This window comes from Pholcus phalangioides, unplaced genomic scaffold (assembly GCF_987345545.1).
Source record: "Pholcus phalangioides strain wild (caught in Gottingen) unplaced genomic scaffold, Ppha-v1.0 ptg000002l_1, whole genome shotgun sequence".
In the NCBI taxonomy this organism is placed as follows: domain Eukaryota; kingdom Metazoa; phylum Arthropoda; class Arachnida; order Araneae; family Pholcidae; genus Pholcus; species Pholcus phalangioides.
In genome coordinates, this window is record NW_028301595.1 from 2837494 (window position 1) to 2852794 (window position 15301).

The 15301-nt window shown below is 35.4% G+C and overlaps 1 protein-coding gene across 4 annotated transcripts in view; it reads right to left on the reverse strand.

Annotated features, from left to right (window-relative positions):
- Nucleotides 1-15301, reverse strand: part of axo (axotactin) — a 109330-nt gene that overhangs the window by 16248 nt on the left and 77781 nt on the right. For 2 of the 4 annotated variants that reach the window (XM_089237144.1, XM_089237158.1), the window contains exons 12-22: nucleotides 14387-14431; nucleotides 13055-13285; nucleotides 12527-12702; nucleotides 10406-10548; nucleotides 10010-10293; nucleotides 8313-8486; nucleotides 7984-8206; nucleotides 7514-7618; nucleotides 3703-3845; nucleotides 1256-1507; nucleotides 268-420 (exon numbers count right to left, since the gene is read on the reverse strand). In XM_089237144.1, coding sequence (XP_089093270.1) covers nucleotides 268-420; nucleotides 1256-1507; nucleotides 3703-3845; nucleotides 7514-7618; nucleotides 7984-8206; nucleotides 8313-8486; nucleotides 10010-10293; nucleotides 10406-10548; nucleotides 12527-12702; nucleotides 13055-13285; nucleotides 14387-14431 — 1929 coding nt within the window. The remainder of the gene's footprint in view (nucleotides 1-267; nucleotides 421-1255; nucleotides 1508-3702; nucleotides 3846-7513; nucleotides 7619-7983; nucleotides 8207-8312; nucleotides 8487-10009; nucleotides 10294-10405; nucleotides 10549-12526; nucleotides 12703-13054; nucleotides 13286-14386; nucleotides 14432-15301) is intronic. The other 2 variants (XM_089237152.1, XM_089237167.1) reach the window with 1 other exon arrangement.

A 15301-nucleotide genomic window follows, 5' to 3' on the forward strand; every position in this document is an offset into this window, starting at 1 on the left:
TGTCATATAAGACTTTTGTATTATCTTGACGTCTGGGGTAAATATGATTTTGCGAGCCCTCGCTAATTCAAAATTAAATAATTTTACAACAATATTCTGTCTTCACCTAAAATTTGGCACCCTCTAAATTTTTCTGCCTGGGGCAACTGCTCCCCTCTAGTTCCGAACCCTGTTATACAGGTTATCTCCTGTGAAAAATAATTTTTTTTCTCACTTTGCATCTTACTGAACGAATTCTCAAACGAAGTAAAAGAAGCTGACTTTTACCTAGATCTTGGCCTTGCTTCCATGGTTCTCTGAAATACCTGTCAACAAATTTCATTTTCACATCTGTTGAAACTGTCTTGTCATTGACGGTAAGAGATGTACGCTGCAGCTGACGCTCCACTTTCACTTGAACTGGGAAACCCCTCGATATCTCTGCAGTTAAAAATGCAAAAGCATGTTGATAAAAAAAATGATTTGTTTTAGATCTCACACAATTATTGTTAAATAATAGTTGACAAGAAGTCTTTTATTTCTATTGAATATGTGAATGTCTTTTTTATAGTGGCCACACTGCTGTAGAAATGCCATGAAACTTCAACCTAATCCTGAAGATAGAGGAACTACAATGCGGCATAAGCTGCAGAACAGAGTTGTAGCCAAGATTCTTCAAGCACTAGCCCACTCCCTTTGCAAAATCAATAGATTCAGTAGAATATACTGGTTCCAGGAAAACTTTTCTGCGATCATTAGTTCTAGAGGTGGGAATACTACTTTTGATTCGAGAAATTTAATACAATTTCTGGTAGGAGAAATTGCATGGAATCATTGATGGAGATGATGATAGGGGGAAATGCATGAAATTATTGATGGAGACAATAATAGGGGAAATTGTAAGAGCTGTTGTATACTAACAATACACAGTAACTCCTGAGATGTTGCTAAAACATTTCACATACATTTAACTGCTAAGTACATTGAAGATATGTATTTCGTTGAACTGTATATTCCATGTCTGTAGTAAATAAGTAGTTAAAAAAAAAATAATCAACCCCTTTATGAACACCATTTAAAGAAGAAAAATATTCAAGCATTTTGTACAATCAACACCACTTTTACAAACTCAACCGACGAAAAATTTAAAAGTTAAGACATGACATGTATCAGTTTGTAAAATCGAGCTGTAATGACGTAATGCTTAATTATTTTTAATATTATGTCAACTTAGTTAATGTGGAACATTGGTGAATATAAATCTGAAAACAATTACCTGGAACATCTACGAAAATACGATAAACAGATCTGTCAGAGTTGAATGTGAAGAAAAACTTCCTGTCCTTGAAATGTAATTGGACAAAGTTATTGAAATGGTCGAAAGCATACAGCAGAAGACCCTCTCTTTCAAAAGTCCTGAAACTCATGAGAAGATTTTTTTCCAAAACCGGATGAACCGTGCTACCTTCAGTCTTGTGATGATAATAGGACTGGGGTGTTATCACTGTCATGCCATTGGTGTTCACATCTGTAAATAAGAAACAAACACATTCAGAATGGCAATATTTTTTCCATAGATATTGACACTACCAATTTGCACAATACGAGTAGTTTCAAAATTTTGTGCCTCTTTAGGAAAGAGCAACTCACAGTTTGACAACCCCCTGGATGATCCATACACAAACATTTTGTTGGTTCAAAAGCAAGAAGAAAACCTTTCTTCCAGGCACTGAAGAAACACTTCAATTCAGGAACATTGTTAAATTTTTACTCATCTCGTGACTTAGAAACAGGTTTATGGACATTTTAAAGTGGGGGGGGGGGGTTCCCAGCAAAAAAATCAGCTTCATTTTCCCTAACTTTTTCCCTAATCAAAACTCCTAAAGATAAAAAATATAATTCAAAATCTTAAGCTTATGAGGGAAAGAAGTCATCAAACAGGTGTCAGAACTCCCAATGCTACCTCAATATTGCACATGTAAACCGGGCTACAGAAATAACTTGACCCTACAATAAATGAAAGCCTTCTCTCTAACCACGGAAGAGGGAAAAGAAGAGAGAGAGAGCGTGCAATGTGTTGGGAGGTACACAATAATAATAGTGCCAACACATACACACACTTGCCACCACACCCCTTTCTAGTAAATTTAAAATTCAAACTGATAAATAATGAGATCACTAATGATCTATGGGGATGGAGTGCTGTCAGCCTAATTTATGTAGGGACTATGGAAATGGTTTTTGTTTTATGAATATTTTATATTCCATTTCCATCCATGCACACCCACCTCACTCCAAAAGAATAGGTATAAACCACAAGTGCTGGCTATACAATGGTGCAGCTTATATATTTTTCCCATCTGAAGGCTATATAATGGGCTCAAAATGCTGCAAATCAGTGTTTTTGTAAACAAAAGTTTTAAAACAGCTGCTTTATTTCCCAAATATAATGAAAAAGGAACCACAATTGAATTATGTATAGAAAGATGTCTTTTCTCTGCTTTTTGCTTTTTAGTGCAAGATATATGGAAATCTGGCTATATGTAGAGATACTGACTTTTCGGAAAGAAGAAATCATCTGTGCCTCAATGAGGATAGCATTTCTACATATAGTCAGTTTCCCCATATATCTTGTTATTAACGACTAAAGAGGGTATCTTTCTCTACATCATCTCACTATCTGATGACCCGATGTCATTTGTGAGCAATTAGATGATTGATATCACTGTTCATTCCATGATGCTGTTCAGCATATGTATGCTTCAAGGAAGAAATACTCTACCAATCTTCATAGCTTAGTGATAGAGCACTTGTCCAGCATTCGAGAGAGTGGGTTCATGTCATCGTTTATTTTTCAATTTTTTTAATTTTTTCTTTCTAAAATCAGCATCTCCACAAAAAGCCACATATTTTACACACAACTAAGTTGTAATACAATTTCATTAATGGTCTGGGGACTTCCTTGCCTTAGTCATCAAGTGTTCTGCGGCTCCCAAGAATAGTCTAACAAACAACTGTTTCAAAGACTGTACTGACACACATCAATATTGCCTGAAGTTGGTTATGCACACTTTGAGAACCACTGCCCTAAAGTATAGTTTTGGATGTTCCACTAAAAAAAGATTGTTATTTATATCTCTCTTGTGTATTGCAATGATAAAAAATTACACAAACCAGGCTTTATTTGCATAATGCATAGTAGAGCTCGCAGAACTTGTGTCAGAAAGAATGCTTCATCGTAGGTGCTGTAGGAACTCTGATACAATGTAACCGGGGATGGGGGGTCTAGGGTTGTTAGATGTCCGTATATACGGCCTACAAGGCATATGCAGGTTTTAATTGTATTGAATATTCATGAATTACTGAGAGCCTCCGCGACCTCAGAAAGTTGCTTCGGGACTCATGTGGCCTGAGCTTTTTCGGTTCCAGTGCCAATGAGGTGCTGGATTTAATGAACTTTCAATTAAAATTTAAAAAAAAATGAATTTTTCTGTGATTAGTTTTTATTGTACTGTGATTATATTGTTCTTGGGGGTACTCCCATGGCAAAGCTGAACATTCATCACTACTGACAAGCTTTAAGCCAATGTTGGCATATCTGCAAACAATATTATTTGGAGAAAAAACAGAATTATACAAATAAAACACATTTCATGCTTGTACTTCTCTTGAAAATTTAATTTTATCCAATTTGTTAGGAAAAAAACCAGTACAATCACTTACTGACTTCACAATTTTTTCCAGAATGTGCATATGGATTTATGCACTCACACATGTACGAACCCCAGTATTCATGGCAAGTGGCGCCGTTCTGGCATGGATTTGAGGCACAGGAAGGCTGACAACCAAGAACTATGGCAGATTCACTGTTTAAAAGTTAGCAGCTTTAGAAACACTTCACGCACAGTAAAATCAGTTGAGAATCATTATAAACTGTAAATAAATAAATTTCAATGGGGAATTTATTCACCGTGATCAAGGTTTAATACACTGCTCAAAACAATTAGGGGAGCAAGCAAAAAAGTGAAGAAAACCTTGCGAGACAGCCACGTATTGGCATACAATGGATAGTACACGCGTATCAATGTGCAATACAGAAAAAAGACGTAAAAAAAATTTGGAATTAAGCTTTAATTCTGTGAAAATATAGAAAAAACATGAAAAGATGATTTAGGGCAACAATTTGGTTACATGTAAACGATAAAAAAAAGTACTGTTTAGACATGATGCATGAGTTTTAATAGGGCGTGTGGTCTCCTCGAACAGCTAAGACTGCTGCACACCTGTTTGCCATGGATGCGATGAGGTTATCGATCAGACTTTGGGGAATACTGTTCCACTCCTCAAGAAGTGCAATCTGCAAGTCTCGGACAGTAACAGGCGGCCTTGGTCGCGCAGCAATGCATCGTCCGAGCATGTCCCAAACATGCTCGATTGGATTCAGGTCAGCAGAGCACGCTGGCCATTCCATACGCTGTATTGTTTCAGCTTCAAGCATGTTCTCCACCAGACGAGCTATATGCGGTCGGGCATTATCATCCTGGAAAACAAAGGAATCTCCAATGGCTCCAGCGTAAGGGATGACATGAGGTCGCAGTATCTCGTCTGTATACCTTCGGGCCGTCAAAGTGCCATTCCGAATGATATGCAGGTCCGTACGTCCGCCTATGCTGATTCCACCCCATACCATCCAACCAGCTAGTCTGTATTGTGACCTTTCACGAACGAATGCGGGGTTATTTCGAGTGCCCCTGTCCCTCCATACCAGAACACGTCGGGTGTCACACTCCAGACTGAATCGGGACTCGTCTGTAAACAGCACTTGGCTCCAATCATGTTGCTCCCAAACTCGATGTTCAGCAGCCCATCTTCTTCGGGCCGCACGGTGGCGTGGGGTCAACGGAATGCAGACCATTGGCCTACGTGCATAGAGCCCTCCCTCATGAAGCCGATTACGTATTGTTTGGCTGGACACCCTTCGTCCTGTTGCCAAGAGCAACTGTCTTTGCAGCTGCGTAGCATTCTATGTTCTGTTTCGACGGGCTGTTAACCGTATATACCGGTCATCAGTTGCTGTAGTGGCGCATGGCCGACCTTGCCCTGGTCGACGTCTAACATTTTCTGTTTTTTGGAATCGATTCCACAGCCTTGCAACAACACTTCTGGCGACTCCAACAGCGTCCGCGACACTATGTTGTGTTTGCCCGGATTCCACTGTGCCTATAACACGCCGTGCCATGGATTCCGGTAAATCACGTTGTTGAGACATCCTCAAGTCACCTTGTCTCAAAAAAAAATACTGCGCAATCAAATTTCACAGTTACGGCAGTAAAACAGACATTTCTGCAACATCCTGATTTCTGCCCTTATCTCCTTTTTTTGGTTTTTGACGTCATGAACTTTGATTTGCATATGAAGTTTTCTTCTTCCGTTTCCTGCTAGGCTTTAAATTATGGATGATTCATTTTATGTTACTTATCAGTATACATCTTTGCGTAATTTTGTTAAAACCATGTGCTCCCCTAATTGTTTTGAGCAGTGTAACACAGATGGGAATTGTGATTAAAGTATTTACTTCCATTATCTCATAAAACACTTTTGAAGAAATATTTTACTTATATCTTTTTCCAAAATTCTGCAATACATTACCACCAGAAATCACTCACGATACTAATTTATCATCCTTTAAAAAATGTGTCAAGCAATACATATTCTCACTTGATGGTATAGAAAACTTGTTTTAATGTTTTTCTGTGTGTAATTCTTAAATAACGTAACATTTGAATTTATTTACATGCTGCATCTAGTTGTTTTTGTTTTTCATTCTAAATTTGTTTCAGCATGTAAAACGGTTTGGTTTTTAAAATACACTTCTTTGTTGCCATGAATTTATATATATATATATATACAGCACTATATATTCAGTTTTATCTGTTCAACATTCTGTTTTCCATGATAATTTTTACTAGCATTTACCAGAATGGGTAATTTTTTAACTTCATTCCTTAGTAAATTTTTTTTTCTATATTTTTTTTGTACTGATATAATGATAATAAATGGGAAATTTGAAGAATTTGAAAGTTTGCTTAGATGTACTACTACCACTTAACCGTACCTACACCTCATACATATTCCCCTGAGGAATTTCTAACGAACTAGTACATGCTGGAATGGGTGTGTATGTGTTGTGAAGCTAACATGAAGATTGTTTCTGTGTAATGCTTGTTATGTATAGTGCTGACAACTGCCATCAACTTTTCTAACTATGAGCGAAGTGTAATGATTGAATAATTGTACCGTTGTAGGTCTGTTGCTCTCTGTGGCAAGACTTTCTAATGTCAAAGTTGGGAACCACAGAAAACCAACTTCAGCCAGCCACCACTAGGTAGGGTTTGAACTTCAAACCGGGTCTTCGCAATGCAAGTCCATCACTATGACCACTCGACCACCACAGTGGCTGCTTAGATGCACTGGTGTTAGCAGGTTGGGGGTATTTTTATTTGCAGTAAAAAATTAAACCTTCTTGAGGAAATCCTATTTATGAATATCAATGGTCTGTCCAGATTTTTTTGCAGGGTTTTTTTTTGTGAAACTTTTCTTCATTTTTGTGAAAACTAAGAATTTTTGTGGGAAGAAATCGAATAATTTATGAATAATTAAATGAATAATCTCGAGTCAATTTATCGCAAAAGTTAATGAAACCAAAATTTGGTTTCATTAACTTTTATTTTGTGAAAGTCCTTTTTCAGATCCAGCATTGTGTGCAGGGTTCAGATCCAGATTTTTGTGAAGGATCCCTTTTACAGATACAGAATTCTGCAAAGGGTTAAGGAAACGGACCCAAATTTTGGCTGGACAGACCTCTGCCTTAAATGTAACTATTTCACACAGAAGTGTTCCATTTTCAGTTTTCAGCAGGACCTGTTTCGCATTCTTGATGGTAAATGTTAACTAGACATCGTTGAAAAAAGAAATAGGCAACAATGTTTCTCATATACCAAATGTTGATTATGGGCAATTAAGTAATGAAAAATGGCACCTTTTCCTAACACAGATGGCAGTAAACTCAGACCGAACCATGGTTTACCCACATAAATTAACTTCAATAAAATGTGTGGTACAAAGGTGGTGGAAATATTGAGGGCTGCAATGCAAATACTGTATATTTTGTTCCAAAACAACAAGATTCCACCATACACCAATAATGTGCTGGAACTGAGTATTGATTTCTTTCACAGGTCTATGATGTGTCAAAAACATAATTTTTTGATAAACAATGATTGAATAATCACTCTTCATAATTGTATCAATAAAGTAAATTAAACTGAAAATGTGCAAATAGTTTATAAACTAGAAATTTCAATTTGTTCTATGTTGCTGTAAAAAATAATAATAATTGGTTAAATCCGCAAAACAGTAAACTTATAATGAGAATGTCAGGCATGTTAACAAATATCCGATCATATACAGTACAAAAAAATTAAGTAACAAATTTTACAATTTTTTTTAAAAATAATATTATTTCAAAGTTTACCTCCTTGTCATATGCTTGTACAGGTCAACAACTTTATCATTGATGACTAAACCTCTGAAGCAGCCAATGAAACCTTCTTTGATAGCAGAATCACCAGCGTCATGCCTAATGCATCAATAATATGTGATAATTTTCAAAATACACATACAACATATATAGAAATATATATAAAAATATATATTTTAGCAATCACTTTTGTTGTCACTGAATAAATATAAGTTCCATAAAAATGTTAGAAAATTAAACTAAAGACTCGTATAAGTAAATTATTTTTAAGGAAAGAGACAAAAAAATAATAGTCTATTATTTGATATAACGATTCACTTCGTTCCATCGAAAATGGACGTTATATTGGGAGGGTCATTACACAGAAAGTAAAACATGATAGTCATTCTTTGAAAACTCTTGGAACTTATCCTATCGGTCATTGTAAAGGAATGGTCGATATAATGAGTTTTGACTGCACTTACTCAGGAACACCTCCTACATATAATGGTCCTTCAAATGGACCAACGCCATGAGCTTCACCATAGTCGATCATTGCAGAGTCTAAGTTGACCGTGAAGCGCATATGATATCGATCATGGTCTACCCAAACTTGTTGCCACTCCCCTGAATTGAGTTTTCTTCGAGACGGTACTCGGACATGATGAGGATTGTTATTTACAGTGAATTCAAATGAAAGCTCATGATCTGTAAATAAGAAAAAATTTTTTTTTTTAAACTTAGAAAATTACTTGGACATCATAAGACAGGTAAATAAAAGGTATTTTGAAACATGATTAAACAAATATCTTACCATTGACTAGTAAAACTCTCAAGTATCCGTGCGTTATATGGATAGATGCCTGGTATATGAGAACAGCTTGGTTGTTCGATGTCCTGAAGCTAAATGCTATGTCTCCTCTACGCCAACCTGGTACTTCGATGTACGAATTTGGTGTTTTGAATGTGATCACATATTCTTGAGTATCTGGAAGAAAAAATTTTCCAGTAAGAAAAGGGTAGCCAAGTAGCAATTTAATTGTTCTTCTGGGCTTTAAAACTGGGGCCCAAAATTTAGAACAGAATCAAACTAGACATTTCATTTACAGCCATTTCAGACTTATTCAGTGGGGATAGCAGTAAATTTAAATACTAGTATTTCTTCTTCTTATTTAAAATGATCACCTCTTTTCTCTCTGATTTCATATTAAGTGAAATGCCATACCTTGTACATTTCTGGAACAAGGATAATATGCAATACTAACTCAGAAACACGCCTCCAAAATTCAATGACCTTTTAAATTGACCTATGTCATGAGCAATACAAAAGAAGGTGAATCCAGATTTAACAACACATGGCATCTCCCATTGCATAAAATCAGAGAAATAGGTGAAACATTCCATTAAAGAACAAGTTTTTAATGACTACTCTACTTGTTGAACCCTCAAACTAAGCAAATGAAATTTTAATAAACCAAATGGTCCACATACATCCCACAAATAACCTTAAAAACGATACAATTTCTGCTTTGGCAGAATCATTAATTGCAATCTACAACATTTGTAATATTTGACAATATATTAATGATTCCTTGCTCAATTAAAATCAATTACACAAATTTTGTTGATAGGATTTGGTAAAAAAAGTAGGGCAAAAACTAGAAAGTAGGACATTTTACCAAAGAGTAGGAAAAATAGGACAAGTTGGAGCCCTGGTCTGAACTCAGCTCCGCCTTGTTCTGTTTTTATACAAAGAAATTAAGAGAATATGTCCATTATAGACTATTAACTAATCTGTTTGTTATGGAGAGAGATGTAACAGAGAGATGTCTGATAACACACGAATGACTGCAAATGCCTTTCCTTCTGTTTCTAGAGATTAGTTTTTAAACGTTTCTGATCATGAATGACATGTGGTCCAATAGGCATTCACACATAATGAATCATTTTTCTTCAGATAAGGGGAGAAAATACAGACTAGTCAACTTTCATTTTTCTGCAGAAAATAAATTCTTTCTTGCTACTTTTGTTCAACATGGACGTCTCAAATAAAAAGCAATGTGAAATCATGTGTATATAAATGTTATTATTTTCTAACCTGATCACACTACTGCTTACATTATAGCAAAATGGATGATGTAATTTTTTTATTCCGTCCGAATATGGAATTTTCAAAGCTAAATTTAATTTGTCTCTAAAACTTTTGATATAATGACCATCCAATACAACGTTCATTTTTTGTGCTCGGTGGGGGAATCAAAGAGCATCAACTGTATTATTAATTAGATTTTTGATTGCTGTTATCATGTCACAGACAAAACATCTGATTCTGCTCAAAAGAATTACTAAATTGTTCAGAAATGAATGTTTTTGCATGTCTTGTTAGTAAGAAAAACTATTTATAATTCAACACGGAAAAATCACATTAAAATGATGTGTATGCATAAAATACAATGTAATTAAGGAATATGAAAGCAATATCTCCCAAAAAAAATCATAATTCTATATAACCTGTTTCAACACATTCCAATGGACCAAGAGTGAAGCGCCCTTCAGAATCCGTTTTGAGATCTTTTGGTTGAAGAATATATATTCTTGTGATTCCAAGATGCTTAGGATCAGTGTATTCACCCTCGTCGACTCTCCACCTGTCATCTGCTACATCACAGTTACAAAGTAAAGATTCATTTGCACACGACTTGGTCTCTGCACATTTGCAACCTTCTGATCTGCTGCCAATGCTCGTTATATAATCATTGCTGCCAGATGATTTCATCCATGTATAGGTTCTGAGTCTAGAAATAATAAGGAAAAACTTGCTTTAGGAGAAGAAAAATTACATTGTCCGAGAAAGGGATCCAGATTACCACAGAAGCAGTTTACGTGTTTTAAAAACGATAAGCTTACCCGAGAGGGGCCTTGAAGCATTCATACTTTATATGTTGGAAGCAATGTTTTGAGTGCTTTACTAATGATTGCAACATTGCAGGAGTGAACTCTCTATAAGTTACATCAAAGTAGAATGATGGCAGATGTGCTTGTCTAACAACCTAGAGAGTTAGAAGAAAAAGAAATCATCAGTAGCAGAATGACATGCAAAACCAAGAAGTACCTTTCTATTCCTTCAAAAAAATATTACCATATTCCCCCACATTAGCTGGAATGCTGGGAAACAATGAGGGAGACTAGAATGCCGGGAAATTCAAGTCTGGGATTCTGAAGAACTCTTAAACACCTTTATTCTAAAAAATCATTGGATTGGCTGAATTCAAAAGGGTCAATTCAATTAAATTGCTGAGGTCAGACCAGACCCCAGCAATAAAAAAACAGCGGTCCTTGGAGTTTTACTGCATGCCAGCTAATGCAAGGGAATACGATATAAAATAGTATACTAGTTCATATTTGATTTACCCTCATATTTTCACAGTTATTTTTGCTGCACTATAATGCCATGCATGCGAACCAATGAAATATTACATGCTAGAAAACATTTAGATGAGAAGTTAACCGACTAATTAGTTGCTATTGTCCAGAAAATTAATAAAATTAGTAATATATTTATTTAGGCTACTTTTTAATTAATCATTAACTATATATTTATGTTGTTAGAGTTATGCTTGTTTTGCATTATACTACTACTTTACTGCAGACAAACTCCGGTCATATCACCATACAGCAATTTACTACCGATCCAGTTGGGTTGAAAATCTTTCTCTCTGGAGAAAGTCATAATATACTTCTGTACTGATCTTGAGCATGGAGGGGACTGTGAGGACATATTGAGAAGGCGGTATTTGTCGGTGATCACCTCAGGTCTGGTAGGAAAAGAACTTATCTATGCCCTCTCCTTGGATGAACCAGCAGACCTGGTGATATCCTTCATGGTGGTAGATGAGCACCTCACCACTTTATTTTTCAAATTGAGCACAATTGCAGTCTATCGCCATGAACAATTTATTACTAAGTGTGAGTTATACTGAAAGTGTGTGTATACACCTACCAGTCTAAGTGAGTATCTAGTATTGTGTGTGAATTTTTAGTTCTGCCATCTACATTTTTTTTTAAAATCAAAATAAATTTATTGTTATCATATAAAAGTACGAAAAAATTATGAGAAAATTTACCAAGGAGTCAATCAAAAAAATGACCCATTCTGGTAAATATTTTATCATATTATATATATAATATATAAAATATCACAATATTTCTCATTGTGAATGATTGAATATCTGTACCATTTTTAGGCCTGATTTTCTCTCTGGTGAGACTTTTTAAAGTGCAGATCGGCTCACATTCGCATCTCGAAGTTGGGAACCACAGAAAATCAGCTTCAGCCGACCACCACTGTGTCGTTAGTAGGGTTTGAAATTAGGTCCTCGTAATATGAACCCGTCACTACAACAACACAACCTCACAGTGGCAAACATAAGAAGTGGTCTCTTACCAGTGTGCCCTTTTGCATAACACTGGTGCCTTCCACATTTTGAAGTGGAAATGGCAAACGCATGAATTTTTATAATATGTAAGTATTAAGTGGAAGGCCTGCCTGCTCTCTGCAAAGAGACCTTTTTGAATGCAAGACTGGCTTGCATTCACACCTTGAAGTTGGAAAATAGCAGAAAACAAACTTCAATCGACTGCTACTGAGCCACCATTAGGGTTTAACCGGAATCTTCATGATGAGAGTTCAATCGATGCCCACACGACTGCATGGCAGCTGTACTACACACTGCCAATAGTGACACTTTTCATCCAATCGGTGAAAAGTAGCATCCAATTCAAATTATGCTCTTGCAGTTACTTCTGAAACATTGTATGGTTGTTATTCTCAGATGGTTTACCAAGAAGTAATTAAGACTAAAATGTTGCAAATGTTATTATTGTAAGATACTTGTATGAAAGTAAAATATATCTACGAGATCATTATGTGATTTTGGAAAGTCTTTCTTTATGGTCAGAATTTTTCAACCTTATAAGACACATTTTTTTAAAATACAATTTTAACAAAAATCTTGAAATATTTCTCACCATTTCTGGTTGCATGTTGTTCTCTACCCTTGTCGCTATCATTCCACTCTCTTCTCCCATATCACAGTGGACGTGTGCAGGAGGAAGGGGTCCATTACGATCAATGTCGATGGTGTAGATACCTTTCTTCCTGTAACCAACTAGATAAAGCTCTTCGCATGTGCGTTTGTAGAGAGCTGAAATTGAACCAGAAATAGTTTCACAATTTTAATGAAATTATTCTTTTCAAGCGCACACTGTAAAACTTTTCAAATGAACATGATTAAAAAGAATATTTCTTTGATTCTCTTAATTAAGAAGGGAAAATTAGGAAAAACACTGAAAAAATTCATTCATTTTAAAATTCCTAGATAATCCAAAACTAAACGAAGCTTATAAAAGCTTTGTTTCTGAAAATTTGCTAAAATAAAACAAAAATCACACAAAAATAAAACTACTTTTCTTTATGAATTTAAAGCATTTGACATTTGGTTCAAAATTAAATTGAAAGACAATATGACACTTGTACTTACAAAAGCATATACTCACAAAAGTGGCATGTCCGTCCTGTATATCCTGTGCCATCACATTTACAGTATGTTTCACCATTCTGCACATAGCAACGACCTCCATGTTCACAAGCAAAAGGATTGTTGCATAAGTTCACTAGTTCACAGCTGTCCAGAGAAACTTTACCAGACACTTGACCGGTGTCTACAAATGTTCTCGGATCAATCCATTCCCCAGACAGATAGATATCCCTGATGCATCCAATGAAACCTAAACAACGCAAGCAAAATACAGAAAACTTAGACATTCAAGAATATTATCCTGATTTTCTTCTTGAATATCATTTTTTTCAATGTGACAGTTTTAAACCACTAGAGACTATTATAGCAAACCAACAAAAATCTGTATGTCTGCACTTCCAACATAACAGAATAAAAATACGCACATGATGTTCCGAAATTAACAGGCGTATTTGAAAAATGAATAAAAAAAAGAATAAAAAGCGGTTGAAATGCACCATTTGTTGCATTGTGCAGTAACTTTTCAACAAACAGTAAATTTTCAATCAGAAAAAATTTCATAATTAGTTACATGTTATTGTAACAATCTGGAAAAATACAATATTTTTGAAATATCCATCATTTGCAGCAACAACATGGTGTATTTTCATAACAAAATTCAAGGCCGGGATTTTGAAAATGAAGTTTTTTTCTTCTAGACTATGACACCATCTGTTAATGAACTTTGTAACTAATCTCAAAGTTCTGTCTGAATTCAATTCAGGCCATCCCGGTGTACTGTAATAATATAATATTCCCGGTAAGCGATAATAAAATGATCTTTCATGATTGTTCAAATACAAGATTGAATGTGCCAAATAACAAGTGTCCATTCACCAATGTCACATAAAACAGCTCATCAATTTGAATAAGCCTTTCTTTCCTTAGGCTGCATTTTTTTTGATTAGAGAAATTGCTGAAATTAATAAAAACCAACAGAAATCATGCATAAAAATATAATAAAAACTTGACTGCGTTAGAAAATGCAAAAAATTTGTTTAAAATCCACACTTTCAACCTGGATTTATACACACACTCAAATGCTTTTACTCTTGAATCGAATGATAACCTTTATAAGTATTTCAAATTTAATAATTCAGTCACATCTGATCCACATGCAAATAATGTTAGTAATGTGACACATATCTATATCAAACCCAAAAAGCTTGGTCTGTGGTTTTAGTGCAATAACAGAACCAGTGAAAAAGACAAGCAGGGGACCTGTGACATCCCATGCTAAAACAGGCATGCGTGCCTCATATCAACAAAGACCATGCAAAATTATACCAATGGTGCGCTTTGTAATACTTACCCTTTGCATCCAAAACAAACTCAGAAAATGCTGAATGTTTTTTCACTAAAAACATAAGTTTCATTACATTAATGTTAATTTAAAAAATCTGAAGCAACATTTAAAGTTATTTATACTGTAACAAAATATAAAAATTAATGTTTATTAATGTGATTGTAGGCACCAAAGAAAATGTTTTTTGTGTAAGCATCAGGAATGGATGAATCTGTAGCCCAGTGCATGTAAAAAGTTTGACAGACCAGGCATGTGCGTGTGCATTTTTTGCTACCACATGCCTGAGAATAGCATAAAAATACTGATTTGGGAATGTATTTCTTTGAATTACATGCCTGATTCTCTCTTCTCTCTGGAATGTAAGTTTTTTGAGATTTATGCAACCCTGATAAATACACTGTGAGTGATACGTGGAAGGGCGTTATTAGGAAGTAGAGTCAAATTTCCAACCAGTTCAGGACGCTTTCTCTATATGTGTTGTCTCAAACTTTTCAAAACTGAAACATAGTATCTAAATGCAATATTGAAATCGTGACACAACTCCCTTCCAGTCTGCACCTCACAGCATGCGATTTGTGACTGCTTCCAACATTGAAGGAGAAGCTTAGTGAAAAAATGATTAGTTATTTCAGCTGTGTAGAGTTCACTGAGGCAGCTTCCGGAAAAAGCCTACTCTACTAGTTTTCAAAAGTGGATCAAACAATCGTATCAACTGAGGGAAGATACTTAGAAAAAGAATTAATAATTTTTTGCTGCATTTATATTTCTTGATTTTTGTAAGATTTTACTCTTGGTTCTTACAGAACCTACTGTTGCTGCGTAATAATAATAATAGTAAAAAAGAAGAAGAAGAAAAGTAAGGAGAGAGCAGAGGTCAAAAGGTGATGAGAGCTCCCCTCCCGTCCCCAGGGAGAGAGAGAG